General features: G+C 42.7%; 1 protein-coding gene across 3 annotated transcripts in view; it reads right to left on the bottom strand.

Moving 5' to 3' along the window:
- The window catches only part of ndrg4 (NDRG family member 4), a 58,389-nt gene that overhangs the window by 22,629 nt on the left and 11,724 nt on the right, over positions 1 to 24,036 (bottom strand). For 2 of the 3 annotated variants that reach the window (XM_080438304.1, XM_080438305.1), the window contains exons 2-4: positions 14,431 to 14,521; positions 11,330 to 11,494; positions 9,332 to 9,370 (exon numbers count right to left, since the gene is read on the bottom strand). In XM_080438304.1, coding sequence (XP_080294430.1) covers positions 9,332 to 9,370; positions 11,330 to 11,494; positions 14,431 to 14,508 — 282 coding nt within the window. In that variant the 5' untranslated portion in view covers positions 14,509 to 14,521. The remainder of the gene's footprint in view (positions 1 to 9,331; positions 9,371 to 11,329; positions 11,495 to 14,430; positions 14,522 to 24,036) is intronic. The other variant, XM_080438306.1, reaches the window with a different exon arrangement.

Below are 24,036 nucleotides of genomic sequence, written 5' to 3'. Positions count from 1 at the left end.
AGTAATACTAGGTAACGTTTTCAACAAAACTAAAGTTAAATTGTATATCTTTTGTCAGTGGCAAAAGTTTTTTGCACCCACTCCATGAATTTCACCCCCGGAAGCCTTTTATTTATATATTTTCTATTGAACGGTGAAGGGGGGGACTTTCCCGGGAAAATGACGTTCCTGGCCAAGTCATGACGTCGTGGCCGACGTCCCCAGGAACTACCGCAACGGTTTCCTGTTTGGCCAGGAACTACCGCGGTAATAGCAAAAAGGAACCTCACGCTGATGTTAAGAGAATGTAGGATTGGAAGATCGAAAAAGAACAGAAAAAGAAAGCACAGCTCATGGTAACTAATGCTCCACTGGCTAAGAGAAACGATCCGTAGATAGTATAAAACAATTAAAAGATCGCTTTTTGAAACGCTTCCGGCTTCCGGTGAAAACGAATGGAATTCTGGGTAATCGAGGATTACGGAAATTGTATGCAGTGACGGTAGTGACCAGCAGAGGTTGCTAAAAATCGTTATTTGGGATTCTGCATTGTACAACTTTAATATTATAATTTGAAGATTTTATGTATACTGTATATATATTTACAGACAGATAGATAGATAGATGGGCACCTTATAACTGCCTCTGTGGGGTTGGCAAAAGCGATATAGCACACCGCTAACCGTTGGCAACCCCCTAGGCAACCCCCTAGGTGGGGTTGGCAAAAGGGCCTCTCTGTGTGGAGTTTGCATGTTCTCCCTGTGTCTCCTACGGTAGGTAATACCCTCACAAAAACATGTAGTAATCCTGGTCGCTATAGCGCCTCCCCCATGACAGCCGGGGTGCCTGATGGAAGGGAAATGAACTGGTTGGAATAACGTGTTCCTTCCACGCACTACGTCCTACCGGGGAAACTCCCCCCTGTCAGGTGATAAGGAGGTCAGTTGGCTCTCAAGCATTGAAGGAGGCATGAGCTCGGCTCTGGGCTCCCTAGGCTGGCGGGGGGAGTGTAGCGCCCAGGATCACTTAGATAATTGGCACCGGGTGAAAAAAAGGGTTACAAAAATAAATAAAAAATAAATAAATAACTGCCTCTGTGTCAGTTTGAAGTTTTTTGGTTCCTATACCTGCTGCTTACATTGAGGAACTAATTTTTGGTACAGTAGTGTTTACGCCCGGATGTTTTTTACAGACGCACGCTTAGCCCAAAAAAACTCAGCTCATTCCCTTCTTAGTATAGACGACAGCAACACGTTCTGTAATTGCTGTCAAGTCATTGTTCGATTTTTCTGTATTTGTCCTTTAATGACGGACTCATGTCTCTTGAGGGCGCTCTAAGTGTGTTCTATGTGTTGTAAGTTTCCAATTATGTGTCATTTGTTACATCTGTGTATGTCTGTATTGTCTGTATGTACAGTCAGTTCTACATTGTTTTGGTGTTTTCAGCAAATAAACATCAGTAAAAAGTCTCACATGCAATGAATGGGCGGCACAATTTCTTAAAGTTACTGGTGTGAGTCCCAGGCTATTCCCAGTTAAGCTATGTGTGCTAATAACAACGGCGGTGCAGTCCCAACAGCGTCGCTAAGCTACGTTGCTAACGGTTAGCTGTGTGCTATTGCTAACGGCGTTCCCTTTCATTGACATAGCTGAAGTGGTGTCGCTAAGCTACGATGCTAATGGTTAGCGGTGCGCTATGGCTAACGGCGTTCCCTTTCATCGCAGCAAAGCTATGTGTGCTAATAATAACAGCGGTGCAGTCCCAACAGTGTCGCTAAGCTACGATGCCAACGGTTAGCGGTGTGCTATCGCTAATGGCGTTCCCTTTAGTTGGCATAGCTGAAGTGTCGTCGCTAAGCTACGATGCTAGTGGTTAGCGTGCTATCGCTAACAGCGTTCCCTTTCGTTGGCATAGCTGAAGGGGTGTCGCTAAGCTACGATGCTAACGGTTAGCGGTGTGCTATGGCTAACGGCGTTCCTTTTCGTTGTCATAGCTGAAATGTCGTCGAAATGTCGTCGAGGACACAGCAGCAGTTGCTGCTGTGTCCTCCTGCTGCCACGTATCAAAGACGGAAGCTAACATGCCAACGGAGTCTACATTGCTAATTGAGGCTACATGACACTTCCGTCACATGATGAACCTACACTTCCGCCACATGATCATGCCTAGCCAATCACAGTCGCCACATGATCATCCCAAGCCAATCACAGAACGGGACAATCATCGCTACAAAGGGGGCGTGGAAATAAGCCAATTGTATATATAATGTAGATGGCAAGTATTATCTGGGACACATACTGTACAGTATGTGTAGTTTGTGCACAGCATAGACAAGTGACAAATTAAAGGAAAAATCTGACTAAATGAGTGGAGAATCATAATGAATGCAGAGGAAGGTCATCATACAGGCGAACTGCATTAAACAATTAAGCAGTTAACATACAATCATGCTCTCTGGCATATTAATGTAATAGTAATAATGCTATGCAGGCCCAGTTGACCTTGATTTCGGATCAAGATGACAAGAGGAAAATATCGTTATTGGGGCAGAGATGGCAGGAGCTTCAGTCCCAAAGATTTCTCAATTGGCTAGTGTTTCAATTGCAACAGTGCCTACAACTGAGATCTTTATTTTGATTTATGGGAAAGACAGTACAGATGGAAATTGGGTTTGAAAGAGCACATTAATGATGGCAGTGATGCTCGTGCATTAGTGCAATATGTAAAGAAAAACAGATGAGCAACTCTTCCTCAGGTCACTGAGAATATCAGTGCAGGATGTGATCAGGCTGTGTCAGCAAGAACAGTCCATCGACAACTACCAGAGGGATGGTTGCAGTGCATAAACCTCTCATTACAAGACAAATGCACAACTGAGATTTCAGTAGTGCCAAAAACCCCAAAAGGCACTGGTCTACAGAGACGTGCACAATAGATGAGTCATCCTTACTGTATATACCATATTCTCATGTGTGTAAACACAAGAGAAGGGTCCAGGCCTTGACCCCTTCAGTGAGGGGATCCAATGGCTGTTATGCTGTGAGGGACATTTTCCTGCAATGGTTTAGGTGGGTACACGTTGTTGTACCAGGACCCCATTTCATGGGGGAAATGTTTTGGTAACTCCACACTTGATTTATAGTACAATTTAATATTTAAAAAATAAAGCACACTGTACATGTGTACAGCCTGGCAACAGATGTTGCCAGGCTGTCACATTATTGTATTGTGTCTTATCGACGTAGTTATGAGCTATGTTGACGGACGCACTGTCTTCTGTACACATTTGTAAATGGAAGCATTCACAGCTGTTGCCAGGCTTCACAAGCTATGCTTTTTAAAAAAACAAACAGACATAATTGGGAAGGATACATTTGTCTTTTTTCAGTTGTGTGACCCAAACGTCACCTTCCCACGGCCCCACTCGGGGTCGAGACCCATAGTTTGAGAACCTCAGCCCTTGAGGGAAGGTATCCGGTTTTCCTGGTATTCTTTGAATCACTACATTGTTTTCTTTGCATTCTACTTATTAATAACCGTTTCTTGACTAGGTTTCATGCCATTTACTCAAGATCAAGATCAAGATTACCTTGGATCAAGACTATCATGTATTTTATCGATTTTGACATTTGCATTGATACGAAAGTACCTCAATTGTAAATGAAATGTCACTGCAAATCAATACAAAGTAGTCATCCTTAAAGAAACATTTCTATTTTGGTGTGAGTGTTCTCTTCCAGGATGACGCTGCTCTCATCCACAGGCACGATCGAGGGTAACTGTCTTGATGAATATGAAAATTATGTGAATCATAGCATTGGCCCTTCTGCCTTCTCAGTCACCAAACTTCAACCCAATTGAACAACATGTGAAATTTTGGGCCAACGTGTTAGACAGCACTCTCCGCCACTACAATCATCAAAATAACAAATGCACGGTTCTTTCGTGCTTTTGATGTTTTTCCATTTTCATTATTATATAACACAACATTCTGTCTATGGTTCTGCAAAATTTAGTTTAATTTCAAGTGCCAGAAATGTACATGAGTCTGCCGAGGAATGTAATGGCATCAGACTGGCCGTCCTGCTGACTACAATGATTATGTTATGGGCTGGCTGTTTTCTCCTTTTTTCCTTTTTTCTTATGTGTCTGGTGTGTGCTGTGTGGGCGTGGGGATGGCCTGCCTGGGCGTTACCTTCCAATTCCATCATCGGGCTGTGGAGCTGCCTGCTCACCTGGGAGTGATCTGCTCATCAAGCCCAGCATATAAAAGCCCTGCCTCTGAACTCCAGCCCTTGCCATATTATTCAGTTGTCGACCGGTAAAAGACCTGTGCCTCAGCTCCTCAGTTTTTGTCCTGTATTCGGCAATCACTAACTCCTTGTCTCCCTGTCTCAGATCCTGTACCTCCACGCCTACTGCCTGCCTGCTAGCCCCTTTCGGGACCCTGTTTACCTTTTTTGTATTTGGGAAGGCGGTATCCAGGGTCCCTTGTTGGTTAGAACACGCTCTCTCGTACCGGCGGCTACCACTGTCTGGTCTCGGGCTTACAGCTCGTCGCTTAGAAGTTGCAGAGATTTCTCAAAGGTACCAAAATTAGCAATACTAACACGCGAACAAGCGGCATCAAAAAGCGGGGATCGGCGATGCCGTTTAACATTTTTAATAATTTAGTCAACCTTAAGCTCCTTTCTCACACTCTGCTCCTGCAGCTCCACTTCCCATGTCCCGCCTCCCCGCGGTGTGACTGTCATGCAAGCATGTAGGAGCTCGCCAATCAGAGGCAGTAATGTAGAACCATAGAGTTAAGCGTAGGACGCGCAGCTTGTCAATCACCGCGGGGAGGCGGGACATGGGAAGTGGAGCAGAGTGTGAGAGAGGAGCTTAAGGTTTACTAAATTATTAAAAATGTTAAACGGCATCGCCGATCCCCGCTTTTTGATGCCGCTTGTTCGCGTGTTAGTATTGCTAATTTTGGTACCTTTGAGAAATCTCTGCAACTTCTAAGCAACGAGCTGTAAGCCCGAGACCAGACAGTGGTAGCCGCCGGTACGAGAGAGCGTGTTCTAACCAACAAGGGACCCTGGATACCGCCTTCCCAAATACAAAAAAGGTAAACAGGGTCCCGAAAGGGGCTACCTGCCTGCCAGCCTGCCTGCCTTTCAATCAGCCGCCTTACCTAAGTTTATTATTCTGGATGTTTGAATTCAACGTTTAATAAAGACGTTTTGTTTTGCTTGTAAACCTGGTTCGGCTGTTCTACTTTTGGGTCCTATTACAACACACCCTAACAGATTATGGTAAATGGTGCATTTTATATAGCGCTTTTATCAGAAGCGCTTTACATAGATTGTGCATTACATTCACCCACACACACATTCATACACCATGCAAGGCACCAACCTGCTCATCGGGAGCAATTAGGGGTTCAGCGTCTCGCTCAAGGACACTTCGACGCTAACTCTGGGGGAGCCCCCCAGCCCGGGAGCGAATTGGGAACCTTACGGTTTCCAGTTCACTCTATCCGGCCACTCTACCCCTGAGCCACTGCCGCCCCAATCACACGCATGCTCTCACACACACCCACCAACACACAAACACACATGAACACACACGCATGCACGCCCACACACAGAGGCTCTCTCTCTGCTCTGCTCTCTAGTTTTTTCAGTAGTGCAGCCTTTGTCCTGCCCTCCACCACATCTCCACTTTCTTTTCTGTCTCCCTCTATCCCAATTTCCTGTTGACAGAAAGCTTTAGCATGCTGACTCAACTTAACACGCCCCTATCTGCTTTCTCTCTCTCTCTCCCTGATTATGTGGCTTGTTCCTACATGAGAGATTTAACCACATACCCACTGGCTCCCAGCATTGGTTGTCATGTTTAAACAGACATTGTCTCTCTTCATTTCTTCATCTTTCTATCTCAACATCCATCTTACCACCTCCATTTTTTGTCACACTTATATGCTTGTTTGTTAACAACTCAAGCCCCATTAAGCGGCAACTGGTTCTACAAGCTCACAATGCCTCGCAATGCGACATGTTGTGAGCTTGTAGATGTGCCATTTGTGCAAAAAAAACCAAAACATTTATCTTATTTTTTTCAATATTATTATTGGCCTATAATGACATGCCTGAAACGGAGGCGCCAGGTTAAAAGTGGTTATGCACTGTCTTCACACATATACCTGCCTGCTTCTCACACTTCCTCTCTCTCTCTCTCACACCAAGACTTTCTCATAATCAAAACATTTTGAGATACCGATGGCTGTAGCTGAGTGGGTAGAGAGGCCGCCTGGGAAACAGAAGTTCATGTCCCGGCCCCGTCTATGTGTCCCTGAGCAAGGCACTTAGCCCCTGGGTGCTGCCCCGGTAGCTGCCCACTGCCCACTGCTCCTGATGCTTAGGATGGGTTAAAGGCAGACTAGGTAACTTTGAGTCTAAATTAAAAAATATATATACTATGCTACTATGCTAAATATATACTTATTTAGCATGTTTTCCCTCTATCAGCCACTATATAATTATGCTGCTGTGTTTTCCTGCAGAAAGACACATCCCTCTGGCTGTATTTTGTTTTTTTCCTACTGTTTATGTTGACATTCCACCGTTTATATTGACATTCATTCCCTTGCAGGGACTGAAAAGTCTGTGGGGGGAGGGGGGGGGGGGGGGCTCGGCCGGAGCTCTTAATTGATCCCTCTGAACTTCAAAGTGGTTGTGCACTGAGTTGATTGATTGGGCCATAAAAGTGTCAAACTCGTTAGTGCTCTCTCTAATCAATGAATGCATCCAAGACAGCAATCACTCTGATACCTGTCAGAGAGGGGAGGGGGGGAGTGTGTGTACTCACACAGACCTCTGATCCTGCCAAGTATCCTTTTATGCAGATACCACAATTCACTGCATAAAATACAAATACTGCATAAAAGTGCAGACCAAATTATTATTATCATTTTGAGATAACATGCATATCATTTTGAAGTTGATGCTACCTTCCATTAAAGGCAATTCCCAACAAGGTTTTATTTTTGCATCTGTGAAAAGCTCTCTCTCTTTGTTAGTATTGGTACTGGAGTACTGGAGAACTGTCTCGTCTCGGTCTCACCTACAATTTTACATGGTATTAGATTTGGTCTCGGATCAAGAAAACTGGATTTATTTTGCTGAGTTGAGTTGCCTACTGCAGCTTTAACAGATTTGCTGTCAATATTTAAGGATGCTGTTTTGGTTTTGGTTCATTCTCAGATTTATTCTTGAATTCATTACTTAAAGTAATTACTTTAGTAACTTATGCTAAAACATTGTGCTTGTAGGGTTTAAATTTCATATCGTTTTTCTCTAATTACTACATCAATGTGGTGTAATTTATTTACACATACTTTTGAATACACACTACAGTAGTCCTATCATCATCATCTGTAGTAAGGTGTAGGACTTGTCTTATTATACCCAATTCTGAGCTTTTTCAAAGTCAGTACAATATAATTGAACTGTTTTAGTTCAAGCACACACACGCACACACACACACGCACACACGCACACACACACGCACACACGCACACACGCGCACACGCGCGCACACACACACACACACACACACACACACGCACACACGCACACACACAGACACACACACAGACACGTGTCCCTGTATGTAAAAACTACAGAAAAATGTGCATGCATGAGCTTGTCAGCATTCAAGCAACTGTGTGAAGAACACAGTGTGTGAAGCTTCTGATTATATGTAATGTTTGCTCGGGCACATACAGTACGTGTTCGTGTGCGTGTGCAAGTACTGTATAATGTAGGTCTGTGCGTACACCTGCATTTATGCGATAGAATCTCATTATACATACAGTACAGCAAGCCAGCTGGCATATGTGATATGGAAGGAGGAGGCAGAGAGCTATGTTGGGAGCAAAAGTGTCAGACACAAGTGCAGAGCAGAGGTGTTTTTGTGAGACTATGCACCTAGCGCCTGTCTCTAGCATTCAGCAAGGATGTTACTGAAATAGACTGTCAGGCAGAGTCTGCAGGCCAGGTGTGAAAACCCAACTCCCAAAGCATGAATTCAATTAACTCAAACGAACACTGTAACACATTTTTATGCCAATACTTTTGTACTTTTAATACATTTTGATTACCGTTACTGTATATACCTCTACATCTATGATGTTCATCCTAGCATTATAACATTGGAATAAAGACACAGTGGATTGGGTGTCCGTGTTGTGTTTTCAGATTTAAGAATATTTTTGTATTAAAGTAACTGCAAAGGGTTACTGTATAGGTACTCTGTGGAGTTCAGATCTCTGCCAAGGAGGCAGCATGACCATAAAGAACCATGGACCCTGCCATGATGTCCCCTTTGAAGAAAAGGTTTGATCACGTTTGTACAATAAAACAAGATTTCATCATGGTTTAAAATACTACGTTGTTTATTAGAGTAGTTCTGGCCTGGAGGAGATAACGATTCCAACCCTATCGATTTTGCTACAGTATGCAAAAATGTTGTGCTTGTGTCAGTGGTGTTACCCTATCAGCAGAAATGTAAATCCTGCCGTATTAAAAAGGTAGTGAACACAATGGATCCAACTGACATCCTTCACATAGGCATCCACTGCCGCCTGGTGTATGCAACAATTGAAGAGACATACTGTAAGACATACAGTATTTATATATTTTGCATTGTATGCACTATTGTGGAGTGACACTTAAACTTTTCTATACCACTCTACTCCTCTAAATATATAATGATAAATATTGCACTATCATATCACAACAGTGATCAGCAGTAATGACTTGCCCCATACTCATAATCAAATAATTATCTCAGATTGTAACAGGCGCTTAAAGGTAAGATGTGAATTATTCTTCAACTGAGATGTTTACCCTGTCATCCTCAAATGCAAGGCAAATGGATCACTATAAATAGGAACCACAGTTCCCACATCCCTTCACTCAATTGGAATATTCTCTGCTTTTCTGGATGGGCAGTGACTGTAACATTAAATGTCTTTGTAGTATTAAATAGGTATTTAAACCAATTGCATCAGGCTCTGAGCAGAAACCAAAATAACACAAATAATGGCCTTCTCAGCTGCCATATATACTCTACAACACATGGGTACAACCCTATGTGTTTAACGCACACCGTTTCCATTTAAATAAAGGTTTTGCTACATTATGTCAGAGCTGAAGGCGCCCCAGCCTTGGAGACCAAAAAACGGAAGTGGTCGTAGCTTGGCCAGGTCAGCCACCAATTGGTTAATGTTGTCTCATGACAAACCTGTCATGGGAAAATGATACCCAGAATATGACTGCAACAAAACACATCAGCCCTTACCTTCCAATCACCTGGTGGCATCAGTTGGTCAGAGTTTTCCTACAGATAGAGAGAGACAGAGAGAGATAGGAATAATAGAAAGAGAGAACCGAGAGAAAGTGAATGAAATAGAGCAGAAAAGGAACCACATAAGTTTGAATCCACTCTCACATGTTCCCTACACATCACATGGAGTTTCCACCACCGCACCAGAGGACAGAGTGATTAAAGCTGTGAGCACACGAGCTACAAAGAAGAGCAACACAATGATGTGAAGTCCACATCAGACAAGATCCAGTTTCACAGAATCATCCTCACAGTATGATGATGTTCACCGTCATTACATCACATGCCCATGTATTCAGAAAAGCTTTCAGGATACATGGGCCACTGTTGAGTGTTTTCAGTGAAAACGGGTGTTGAAAAGTTTGTTTTGTCCACATAAATGCACATGCATTATTAATAACTGAGTGGATAAAGATAATCTTTCTGCTAAAATCCATTTGGGAGATTGCATTGTGATTAATTGTAATAATAAGTGAGGGACAATCAGTGTGTTATTTTTAAATATGACATGTGACCTGTATATGGTAACTGTTGAACACATTAAATGCTTGAAGAAACAAAGGTTACTTATTTAGCTTGTAATGTATAGTAATGTTTTTATGTGTTTGATAACCCACGTAGTAAAAAACTTTATTTTCTTTTCTCTACAGTCCTGTGAGATGATTTTGGGGAACTGAGGCCTGTCCCGATCCAGATCAAGCATCAGTCACACAGGTTTGTTATGTGTTTGTGTGTCTGCAGGGACAGCACAACCTGTGTTATTTCAAAACTCCACTTGAGAGAAATGACTCCTGCTTTCATCCCTCCAAAGACATCACAAAAGAACAGGATCACAATCAGGATTAATCAGGGTAATACAGTATATCTCACATCCATTCCATATCGGTATTACACATGCAAAGGTTAGTTCTTAGATGTTGGATTCGAAAGGAAATATCTGAGGACATGTCTGAAGAGAAAATAAGTTATAAAAGAAAGGATTGATGAGGAAGAGGAAAATGGGAAGTCAGATATTATTATATTATCAACATCACGGAGAGTGAAACAGAGGTAAGTATTGTCATTCTACAGAACAGAAACAAGGGTGGGTCACACCCTTGTTTCACACCTAGAGAGAGGGGTCAGTATGTCATGCACTCACAAACAGGACATGAATCTGCCCTGAAAAGCAATGAACCTCAAACCTTTCTGATCATGTCAGATTGGTTAACATTTTTGAAAATGCTACCAGCAGTGAAGCTGAATCCCAATTTCATCATTTTCAAACAGATTCATCACTTCTAGGGCAACTTCATACCTGTGGATTTCATGCAATATGGCTTGTTTGTTCTTGGGTAAAGTCGGTGAATACAAGAAGGTTGCAGGAGGGTGGTCGGACCAGCAGGTGGCACTCTTCTCACTTGTATAACCCTCATCCCAAATAGTGTATGCAACTGTGGCTTCTCAGCTCATTGAGGAGGCCTTCCATGTAGCTTTGTTGGAGGTGACATTTACACTTTAACAAGCAAAGAGACAAGTAGCTCCCATATTTATGTTAATAAGAAGAGACAGCCTATGAAACAGCATTTACATCACTACAGTGACTAGTCTACACATCTACAATTTATTGGGTGGTGAATGAGGCTATGGGAGAAGAAATACAGTGAAGCACTGTGGAGCACTGCCTTTGCAGACTGTTTTGTTCTCTGTTCTTTGTCATGGTGTAGTGTTCTTGTGTTCCAATGAGTAGGGCTATTGTGTGTTACATTTGTATTATTGTATCTGTTTTGCTAATCTCTACAGCACTTCACTCTGTTTTGAAAGGCTCTATTATACAATAATTGCAAATTATTATAATTATTTTGTAGCCTATTATTATGTTATCTGCTGTGTGGTGGTGTTATGCTCTCTGCTCTCTGCTGAGTGCATGTATCCCGTCCTCTGTCCTGGTAGACTGGTGGTTCTGGTAGTTACCGGGATGACCCCGCTGGTCCGACTGCGGGTTCGACGGAGCCAGTGCCGTGCGATGACATGCCAACCGTGAGAGGGGCGGCTGTGGGGAGGGGGGTTGGTGAGGGGTGCACGGCCAGTGCAGGGGAGGGCATTCACGCCCCCCGTCGCCTCTGCTCCTCTATCCTGCTGTATCATGAAAGAACAAACAAGGTTAAGGACACAGCCATTCATTGACCCACTGGTATCTCAGGCCTGGCCAGACCTCATGTTTATCTTTTCCTTTTATGAGTATAGCACTTTTATGTGAGTGTTTTATTCCGGATAGCTTCTTGTTGGGATTAGAAACTCCTCAGAAGTAGCCTTGGATCAAGACTATCATAGACGTATTTTATCGAGTTTTACTGACTTTCACTTTCGTAAATGTCAAAATCGATAAAATACATCTATGATAGTCTTCATCTGAGGCTACCTCAGAAGCAACATTTGTGTCTGTATCCAAATTAGACAACATTGTTGAAAATATCATGGGCCAATTTATAGGATTTCTAGTCACTTGTTTCAGGTAAACTAGTGCCTTGGACAGTGAGGTTGTCTCCATCCAGTTATGAAGGTGTGTATCTCTGCACTGAAGACGCCTTTTCCCCCATAGTTTTAAATCACCAGAGATGATAAGTCAATTGGATCTCCGGCTCAGAATAAGATGGTGCCAAATATGGTCACCTCATTTTGGTGTCCTCACCGACCTTGTACTGTAGGTTTTTACTTTACTGCTACAGTGATGAGGAGTGCCAAATAATTGTACCCTTATTTATTCACATACTGTATAAGATCTATCCACAGTTTCGGCCATATGTTGTATATAACTTCCTGTTAATGGCTTTATTATTTTTTGCATTTGTTAGCATTTTCACCAAAGCCATTAAAATGTTACCAAACTAAATACAGAATAATTTAGTCTGAGACGCTTGTAATCCATATGCACTATAAATGTGTCCTTTCTCCAGGGACTGTTTTTGCAGACTTTTCAAATCAATACAAAAACATATTTTTTACAAAAGAATAACTGTACAATGACATTTAGGGTTGACGATCTATGGCGCACGGTGGCACATGGCCTATAATGCAGGGTGCAAGCACAAGCATAGCATGTCAAGATCTCCCCCCTCGCCTTTGCTTCATTCCAGTAGCAGGCGAAAGGTCTGACGAAAGCCATGGGTGAAGGAGAAATATAGAGGCCTGGATGAGGGTGATGACATTCAATAAGCTTGTTGGGGTGTGGTGAAGAGATAGAGGACAAATTGTTCAGAGTTAACAGTCCTTCAGCTCCAGGGCAAATGTAGAAGTCACTATGTACAGTACCACCGTGAGTTTCTGACATTCAAAGGTCACACACTCACAGTAGAGTAGAGAGCAAGAAAAATAACATGATTGAAAGACACAGAGGAAGGGAGGAGCAGAATTTATAACTGGATGTTTGCATACATGCTATAAAGCAATTATAAGACTGTGGAGTGGAGTCACGCAAACATAACTTGCCTGATCAGTAGACTTTATACAATACAAGCAGTGAGTCATAATGATCCAGCTTAACCACTTAAATCGTCTATTATTATATGACGTGAGTTGCCGCTATACTTGATGCACTCTTCTTCCCTCTACACACCAAATGTCTTTGATAATAAAGATGCCAATCTACAAGCTCTCAACGAGTTGCAACGCAGCACACTGTGAGCTTGTACATTGGCAATTTTTGCTGACACCCCCCCCCCCCGCCTCAGTAGGGACGCTACGGTATAAGTGGTTAATGCCCTTTTCCTGATTAACACAGTAATTTAACTTAGAAGACTTGTTCATTTATAGCGTTGTAAACCATACAATTTTCAATCAAGCTATTGGATTGACTGTTTGGGTGGATACTGTTTAAAACAAATAGCTAGGTCTTTGGCTCAGGTTTACATTTGGGTTACTGTCAATCAAGTGAATGCTGGATGACACACTGAGTTGATGCACTAGCCTTTCTAATAAGTATTTGCCAATAATATCCTTTTTACAGTGTGCTGCACATGAACTGTTCCTCCAACAGTCACACAATGTTTTAGGTATACAGTAAGTGGCCCATTTACAGCTATTTAAACCTGATTGTGCAGCAAATATTATTTATATTCTTTAATGTGCAATAGATTTCCCCATTAAGAAATAATATGAGCAGTGTGAGCAGTCGATGAACAATAGCTCTCCTAAGTTAAGACTTTTCATCTTATCAGGGTGTTATCAAGCAGCGACACATTGGCTTTGACATAACCATTCCAGGGCAAGGATCACCACTGCAGTAATTGTATGACTCAGTCAGTTCTTTTGTTTCATGAATAACTTACTGTCTAAATGCCATCACAAATAATGAACACAAGACCTCACATTTCTGTATTTTGTGTTTTAACATAGATAGACCATAACGCCTAGAAGCCACTTGCTGTAAGTAGCGTAGCAGGTTCTAGTTAGCATTCACCTGTTGATCATAAAACAAGACTAGGACCCCCAATTGATATGCATTTTGTTTTGTTTTATTTCTTGCACCCCAATCTACACTGTAAAATCCTCAGTGTAATTCTGAGGGCCCTACTTAGACAACCTATGGCGCACAGTCTAAAATCAGGGTTAGCATTAAACTGGAACCTGCTACAGACACTACACCGTAAAATCATAAGTGTTAATTTAACTTCAATAACATTTAAAAATATGTTTTTTTAAATGAGTAAATGTTACCCAGATGCATGCTGTGGAAGACATACTGTTAGGACACACACTAATCAGCATTGGTTAGTGATAGTTATTATGACTTCAACATCATCATCAACAACAACTACTACTACTATTACTACCATTACTAGTACTATTACTACTGATAATGCACAAACTAATCAGAACCTGCATGTTCTTATAGTGCCCATGTTCTTAGTGGTAGAGTGTTCTGTACATGCATGTAACACAGGACTGGTATTATTCTTTGTGATGACCCTATATCCTAACCCAGCACCGATCCCTGACAAGTGATATGCATATTCTATCATCTCACAAGCACATACTACAGTAAACAACCCAGGTAGTAAGAAAGACCTACTGACCATGTCTGAGTCCAGTACTCTCTGTTCAGGTAGCAAGGGCTTCTCCTCTGTGAACTGCTGCTCCTTCATCCCTGCCATCCTTGACAGCAACCTGCAATCACCATAGTAACACACGCACACACACGCGCACACACGCACACACACGCACACGCACACAATTATACTACCATTACATCTCACCCCATTTCTTTTGAGATCATGCATGCGATGCAGCATATGTGTTTGGAAATGTACTTACGTGCCTGCATGCATGCGTGTTTGTTCGTTCGTGCGTATCTGAGTATGAGAGAGTGTCTATGTGTGTGTGCGTGAGTGCGTGCGTGCGTACTTTACGCACTAGCGAAAGATTGCCTAACAAGCATCCTTATTTGCATTACGATCAATGCAGCACATTTCTGAAATCAATTCTGTTTCAATTCAGGTAAATTGATTGACATAATTGAGATCAATAATGATCATTTAATGAAGGCATTCTACCAATCCACATGGAGAAATCGATTCAATCATTCATTCATCCATGAATGTCATACTCAAATGGAATAGTGTGAATAGCTGGCGGTTAAGCATCAGGTGGTGGTTATGGAAGTGCAATAGGCATGATGGGCTGACTCAGCACAGCTAAAAGGTTTCCTTGCTTCTCTTCACCAATAGAGTATCTGCATTTCACTATAAAGGCACTAAAGCACTTTGGTTTCAGTATTGGTGATGCTTATAAGCTACAAGTGGGTGGCACAATAACAGTAAAATCATTTTTAAATGGTTAATTGGGTGTTTTTTCTACACAGCGTCTTTTCTGTGTACTGTATGTGGAATTGGTACAATGGTTACATCTGTATGCGTACAAGTAAAACAATCTAAGATAACTTTATCTCAACCTTACAACAGTTTAACATTCTGGGCATGTCATAATAGGCGAGCATTCTGCAATAAATATTCAGCAAAAAAATGGCGAATATTCTACGAAAAATAGCAGATCTACCACTTGTCTTTCACTTGCAGATCGGCTATTTTCAGCAAAGCGATTTGTTGTAGAGGGGGAAAAGGAGGGGGCAATGTACCGACCGACCCCAGGGGAACCCTGGTCAGCAAAGTATATAGGGTTTAAGTGGTTACTTGATGTTCTGAAGAAACAAAATCTCATCATAGATGGCATGAACTGCAAGAAGAGAACGCTGCACATGGCACAGTTGCTGGACATTGCATTATGAAGATAGGCTTGGAGTGCAGATCAGACACTACCTGACAGACAGGTTATTATTCGTTTTCATAAAATTCTTATCAGTATAACCTTTACCTTCAGACACAAGTACAGAAATATACAGCTCACTGATGAGCTGTGAAGAAACAACATGCAGGCATGCAAATACAAAAATACTACATAATACTAATATGCGCACACAGACTCACATTATGACACAAAAACATGACATGTACTGTACTGTATACAGACAAACATATGTGCAAAAACACTTGCACGCGCACACACGCACACACACATGCGCATGCACACGCACACACACACACACACACACACACACTCAAAGTCCATTTGTGGTCGGACTCACTTCCAGGCTCAATAGTGTGTCAGTACAAGGGCATTGCAAAGACTGGCACACAGCTGAGCTCTGGTGGCACCACCCCGCTGTCCCAGAGGATCACAGACAATAACATGCCAGCACACAAACATACACGCATTGATAATCCTGTAAAGTCAGGAGTTAAAGTCCTGCTTAGCAAAGTTTACAATGCACTAGTGTGATGCTGTCCAAAAGCAAGGACCCCCGCTAACTGAACCACATGCACCCTATTGTACTTCATTTACCGGAGTCCCCCTAGGGGTCTATACTAGGCCCCCTTCTTTTTTCCTGCTACACCAACTCTCTTCGCCGAAAACAGCTGATCTGCAAGCTCACAACGTCCACAATCCACATGCGTTGTGATTGTGAACTTGTAGATCAGCTACTTTCGTTGAACGTTCGCCCTATAGGGACGCTAGGGTTTCATGTAGTTAAGGTTATAACCCACTTCACTTCCACATCACTTCTCCTCTTTTACTCTATGCTTCTCCTTCACTCTTTTATTCAGTCGGTGGCAGGTGTCAAAAATAGACAGTGTGTTTATTTATCACTAACAACCTCAAAAAGACTAGAGACAAAGGCCAAATGCCACTTAGTCATTCAAGGCACTTGCTGACTGAGAACTTTATTGTCACGTCACAGGTTTACAGGTGTAAAAAAGTGGGTGACATTTTTATGCAAGGTCCATCGTTTTGCTTGTTTTCAGAAAGAGAAAAAAGAAAGGAAAGCTAGGAGAAAAAGTAAACAGCAGAGAAAATAAATGTCAATGAGAGGAAAAAATCTAAGATATTTACACATAGCATAATCCAGCTGGTACAGTATACACAAGGTTAGACATAAGGTGCATAAACAAGTGCCTGTGCGTGCGTGTGTGTGTGTGTGCGTGCGCGCGCGTACGTACGTGTGTGTGTGTGCGTGTCTGCGTGTGTGTGTGTGCGTGTCTGCGTGTGTGTTTCAGTACTCCAAAGTCCAGTGTAAAAAGATACCCAAAAGTTCAATATACTGTACGTTTGAACATGAACATGAAAGACTCCCACACAATAATAGTCTTTGATGCCATTAAGAGACCCTTTCTGTTGGCACTGGTTTACAAAAAAATCGATGGCATGCAGAATGTGTGAATGTGTTAACCCTAATAAACACCACATTGTTACCCAGGGTACCAGCATTGTTTCCCCCAACCTACACTCTTATCATATTTGTAACACCAGATCATGGGAATTATTCCGGAATGATGTTTTAGGGAGGCTTTTGGTTGTAACTGCAGTATATGAGCAAGAACATAAGTGTTTGAATATACCATATTCTTTCACAATCACAAAATCAAGTTCTCCTGTACTTTAACTCAATAGATTCGACTGAGCAACTTTCCCTTATAGCTTAGTAATATTTTACCAGTAGTATCTATACTTGGACTCAAGTACTGGGGTTGAACGCTTTGTCCACCACTGGTGTCAACACAAAGTATAATAAACATGCAGCAACATACAGTTGGTCCATTTCTTAGTAGTGTAAGAGGCTATTTCAGGACACACGACACAGTCAGCCACTACAGGGGCATTTTAATCCTTCTGCAAGCTCTGGTCTGTTTCTTCTATATCTCAAATAAAAACAAAACTTTCTATCTATGCAACAGAACAACTGCTACATTGTTGATGTTCATGTTGCTTGCTGTGACGCACAGGGGAGGGTCTCCACACAATCTTCAATATGGAAAGCACTTTGAACCACAGTCTTTTCACATGAAGCTGCTCAAATGAAAAACCATCCAATGACTCTGTCTCCTTTTCTCTCCTCCTTCCGCATCCCTCCCTCCCACTGTAACCAGTTTGCAAACTGTGTGAGCATGACCTTTCCGTGCAGACAGTTGACTGGCACAGTGAAAATGATTAATTAGGGAACGGGGGCCAAATACCTCTCGACCTATACCGTCTGTTTGTTCCTGACTTTCTCTCTGGCCATCTTTCTAGTATCCGTCTCACCTCTTGGGTTTTAACTGTTTATCTGTCATTGACTGGAAAGAGTACAAGACTAGAAAGGTGCAGCTTCTCTGAGCGCAGATCTCTGTCAGGCCTGGTTGCCTGCCCAGGGCTGTGTCAGTCGTGGGGTGCAGCTGTGGGTTGCTGCCACCTTATGTGGAGAATAGAAGGTGTAACGTAATGTATAGAGTATCAAAACTGTATTTGACGTCATTGTCACATGACTCACGAGACCATTTTGCGATTTTGTGATTTTTTTTTGCTAAATGGGCTCGTCCCGCAGTTTCAAAGCCAATTGTAGCCAATCGGTTGGGATATGGAAAATGTGACTGACTCATCTTGATCACATGACTCCGGAGACAATTTGTACCAATTTAGGCCTACGTGAGTTTTGGACACGATCTGTAGCAGGAGTAGCAAAAAGTGTGTTAAAAAAAACGCAAAATGGTGGAAACTCTTGCCAGGCAGAGATGGGCATGCCTATATTTTTATTGTACAACCAACGGTTAAAAAAATGCCCCACCATGAGGCCAATGTGATAAATATGGGGTAGAGGTTCTTCCTTTGTCTACTGGGAGTTCATGCCGACCAGTCCAGTGGTGCCCAAGATTAGCCGTACACAGATAAACAAACAGACAAACAAACACATGGATGGACAGGGTATAAAACGTATTCCCTGCCCGGCCATTCCAGCCTGGCGGTGATAAATATCCTACTCAAGTACAAATAGTTATTTTAGATATTACTCAAGTAGAAGTAAGATAACTTATACAATATGCATTTGAGAAAGCAGAGGTACCACGTCCGTGAAGATCACCCCTCATTCTCTCTCTCTCTCTCTCTCTCTCTCTCTCTCTCTCTCTCTCTCTCTCTCTCTCTCTCTCTCTCTCTCTCTCTCTTTCCAAAAGTAGTTGTGAACAATACCTCCTCAAAAACCTACTTGAATAAAGTATATGATTGTTATTGTTAATGTTATTTTAAAATGTACTCCAAAAAGTACAATAAAAGAGCACTTTCTACCCATGTTCTGTCCCTGTTTTCCCTCCTCTACTCTCCAATATCCTTCATGTGCCTCGTTCTCACTTCCTTTCTTTTGCTCTCTCTTTCTATGCTATCTATCACTGTCCCTCTCCGCCTGTAGGCTATTTGTCAGGCTTTCACTGCCATTCTGCTGTCTGTCTCTCCTGTATGTCATTATCTATCTATCTCCCATAGGATTTTTCCACTACAGTATGTCTGCCTGCCACTCCTGTCTGTCTGTTGTCTGTCTGTCTGTCTGTCTGTCTGTCTGTCTGTCTGTCTGTCTGTCTGTCTGTCTGTCTGTCTGTCTGTCTGTCTGTCTGTCTGTCTGTCTGTCTGTCTGTCTGTCTGTCTGTCTGTCTGTCTGTCTGTCTGTCTGTCTGTCTGTCTGGCTGCACTGTAAATTGACTCTCAAAGTGTACAAATGTAACCAAATACATCTGTACACTCTGGCTCACAACTGGACAAATTAACAATGAGGATTTTACTTGCCTCGTCGATAATTATTGATTTGCGAGAGGAAAAACTATTCGGTATATGACAAAGTATAAATCAGGCTTAAGAGCCACAAATGGGAAGACAAAAAAATGGGTCTGTTTGTTTGTCTGTTTATTTTTTTGGGGCTTATCTCACAAACTGCTGGTCCGATCAGTGCCAAATGTCTTGTGCACGCTGTCATTCGGCCAAGGATGCATTTTCTTACCTCTCATATTTAATGTTTATTTTTTGTATTGTTCGTTATCACCGCGGTTTCCATTTGTCTCTTTTGTAATCTTCTGCTTACACAGGGGCTTCTCTCTCTGCCGTCTGCCTCATTCCACCCCATCGTCTGAGCATCTCTTCCCTGGCTGTGACAGCCTTATGTAAGATGGCTGGTCATGAAATCAATTACCATCGCATTACGCTGGCTATTTTTGGCCCTGTGACGCCGATGTGGATGCCTGTGGACAGATGCTGCCTCCGTTCTTCCACCTCTGATTGAAAGTTTTGGTTTCCTGTTGGTTTAAGGTATTTCCAGAGATGTTGTCTCCTCAAAACGTGATATCACGATAAATGCCCCTTGTGAGTCGCGAGTTTGAATCTGATTCCCGTCATGTCTCGCATGTCTACCCCAATTCTCACTGAGCTCGGTTTCCTGTCTTGCTACACTACTACTGTATCTATCTCTCTTTAAAATAAAAAAAAATCAGCATTTTGTTCAAAACGGGCCACTACTCCAAACTTTAGATGCCAATCTTAACCAGTCAGTTTGGAATATGAAAAAGCGGACAGATCCGTCTTGATCACATGACTATAGAGGTAATGTGTACCGATTTACGTGATGTTTGGACAAAATCTGTAGAAGCAATATAAAAATAACTAATTGGGTGGAGATTCTTCCTTGACCTACTGGGAGTGAGCATGTGTAACTCCCGGGTTTTGAGCCTGTGTCTCCTGTGTGGAAAGCCAACATCTTAACCACTAGCCTAAAGGTAAATTCCGCCTTAGGCTTTTGGTCATCAGGCAGAGGCTCTGAGCCACTACTGCTACACGTGCAAAGTTTCCTGCCGATCGGCACACACGGATGGACGGACAGGGGCGAAAAAAAGATTCTCGCCTATGCCTTGGCCTGGTGGAGACAACAAAACAAAACAAAACAAAGCAAAACATAGTACATCAGAGAAAAAAAAAGAGGAAAGAAAAAAAACACCAACCACTTGCCAGGCAGTCATAACCCCCCTCCCACCGACACTCCAATAATTGTTATTATACATGCATATACATACGTACAGGGAGGAAGGGGAAGTGAGGGAGAAGAGGGGAAGAGGTTGTGTGTGACGTTAGACTAGAGGTCTTCACGGGTCCAAAATGACGGAATCCAACACTAATGGACGCAGGAAATTCATTCCGAGATCCAATTGGTTCTGACATTTTTGTTATGACAGACCTGAACCGTAATGGACCCGAGAAATTAGTTATGAGATCCGATTGGTTACGAGATAGCCTATTACAGAACCAAGTTATGTCCCTCACAAACAAAATAATTATAATTGCTATTAAAAATACTGTTCTACCAGTTGAGATCGATAGGCTGCTCCATGGAATCTAGCAGCCACGTAGCAGTAAAGTTATCCTCTCCCCTTCTTTAAAATAGTGGTGGACAAAGTACTCAACCACAGTAGTTGTCAAAGTATAGATACTCCTGGTTGAATATTACTCAATTACTGTACAAGGGAAAGTTGCTCTGTCAAAATTGTAGTACTGGAGTAGGCCTACTTGTTTAAAAAAAAATACTATCTATGCATTGCTGTATTAAAATGATTTGGTTTAAAGATTCTCAAGAAACGTTCAACCTTTTCCTCTCTTATTTAGCGTTGGTATAATATCTGATCCTGGGTCAGCCTAATCATCATGCAAGTTGCACTTCATGCATTTCTCTCCTGATCAGCACTGATCTGAGTGAGTAAAATGCATTTTTCCCTTCCTTCCCTCTCTCCCCCTCTCTCCCCCTCTCTCTCTCTCTCTCTCTCTCTCTCTCTCTCTCTCTCTCTCTCTCTCTCTCTCTCTCTCTCTCTCTCTCTCTCTCTCTCTCTCTCTCTCTCTCTCTCTCTCTCTCTCTCCCCCCCTGTGTGGGGTCCTGGGTACCTGAGTGGATCCAAGAAGACTCCTTCTCGGATCCACTCAGGTACCTGGGACCCCACCCGGACCGTTGGTTGTCTAGGCGGAAGTGGTTGAATTTGGCGGAAGTACCGCCCAAGGAAATGACGTTGATGCTTTAGAAATCTGTTAACATTCTCCGTGAATGAAACGAGTGTTGTGATTGGTCAAAAAAGATTGTTTCCGGGGGAAACGCGTACAACGGAAATCCTGTCCACTCAGGACTTCCGAGACTCTCGCTGGTTTAGGTCGTGACCAGGCTCTTCTCTTCGCAGATGAGTGAGGCTGGGAACAAGGCTACGTCAGACCAGAGCTTGCTCAGAGAGAGAGAGAGAGAGAGGGAGAGAGAGAGGGAGGGAGGGAGGGAGGGAGAGAGAGAGAGAGGGAGAGAGAGAGAGAGAGAGAGAGAGAGAGAGAGGGGGGGGAGAGAGAGAGAGAGAGAGAGAGAGAGAGAGAGAGAGAGAGAGAGAGAGAGAGAGGGAGCGAGAGAGAGAGAGAGAGAGAGAGAGAGAGAGAGAGAGAGAGGGGTAGGAAAGGAAAAATGCCAATAAAAAAAATACATTACATTAAATACATTAAAGCTTTTTACTCACTCAGATTCATTCCGGCATATCGATGACACATTGATGACCTCAGTCATATCCAAATTTGGGCACGGTGTCAGCCCAATTTCAGCCCTATTGACTTACATTAAAAAAGTTCAATATTTCAGAACATTTAAAACATACTTACATTTTAAACAATGTTAGCACAAAAAGTGCAAGGAGGTAATATGTTCCTTTTGGTAGTGTGGACATACAATTTGGTGCTGATCGGTTCAGCGGTCTGCAAGATTAGCCCCGGACAAACACACACACACACACACACACACACACACACACACACACACACACACACACACACACACACACACACACACACACACACACACACACACACACACACACACACACAGAGAGAGATCCTCTTATAGACGGCTAGCTCTTGTAGTATGTACGTATTGGTAATGTAGATTTTCTGGAGGACACAAGTGAATTGGGTCAGTATCCGTATTATGTGTGGGTGTGCACATGCATTTTATGCCTTTCTTTTCATGTAACATACTGTACTATGAGCCTATGCGACACAGGATGTCCTTGTGTGTGTGTGTGTGTGTGTGTGTGTGTGTGTGTGTGTGTGTGTGTGTGTGTGTGTGTGTGTGTGTGTGTGTGTGTGTGTGTGTGTGTGTGTGTGTGTGTGTGTGATGCTGTTTGGTGGTGTATCTTTGTCTGTGTGTGTTATTTGTGTGCCTGTTAGTGAGGTATGTGGCAGTCCGTCTCTCCACAATCAAGGGCTATATACTTCAAAGCCTCTCTATATCCCTGACCACACTGTACAGTTACAGAGCCAAAGTGTCAGTGGGTGAGAGGTTATTTACCAGGCTCTCTGTTCTCTATATCTCTCCATCGCACAAAGGATGCCTTGTGAAAGGCACACATCCAAGAAGGAAGAAGAAAGCTTTTTATTCCAAAGAAAAGAGTCCCCCGTCCCATGACCGTCACCCCCCGTCCCCCCAGTGCAGAGAAAATAGTCTGTTTTTCCAGCATTTAGTCGAGGGGAACAAATTGAACCTGTCCTCTTTTCTCACCCTCTCACCCCTCCTTCCCTCATTTTGCTTTTTTCGTTGTGGCTCTGCCCAGACATGGTTGCTATGACAACTCCCAGCAGTGCGGCTGGCCCTGGCTTAGTTCTATTAGGTCTGGTTTATCTTCTCTCTTCTGCTCCCCTCATTTTACCATAAACAACACACTATTTTTCCACTTGTCTCCCCATTTTCCTAATGAAAGTAGGGCTGTAATTATTGATTGTTTTCTTAGCGATGATTCTATTGATTATACTTTGTCGATTAATCAAATAATCGAGAAGAATTTCCATTTTTCATATCAACGAATTGATTAAACACTTAAGCATTATAAGGAGGACAGCAATTGCCTGGTTCATCCAGGGTTTATTGTTAGAGAAGCAGCAAACCCTCTTCTAGGGTAGTGGTTCTCAACCTGTGGGTCGGGGCCCCTAGGGGGTCCCGACCCATGCCTATTATAATAACTGGTCAAACATTGACCAAATTGCTATAAGAAAGAGGCAGACATTTTGAAAATAGCTGATCTACAAGCTCATAACGCCTTGCAACGTGAGGCGTTGAGCTTGTTAGATCAGCTATTTTCACAATATTTAACTGCGGAACCGACCGCCGACTGTCTCCCAACAACAGGCAGATAGTAGGTCGGAACCAGCCTCACCATGTCATGGTCAGAGCTGTTCCTGTATTCATTCCTGACATTAGCATAGAGGAAATCAAGGGTGTTGGAATAATAAATAATAAACTTAGTTGCGTGCCGGTGTCATGTTCAGTA

Source organism: Gymnoscopelus braueri, assembly GCF_963280865.1.
Source record: "Gymnoscopelus braueri genome assembly, chromosome: 9".
In the NCBI taxonomy this organism is placed as follows: domain Eukaryota; kingdom Metazoa; phylum Chordata; class Actinopteri; order Myctophiformes; family Myctophidae; genus Gymnoscopelus; species Gymnoscopelus braueri.
The sequence above is the reverse complement of the archived record's forward strand: the minus strand, read 5'-3'. Positions and strand labels throughout refer to the sequence as shown.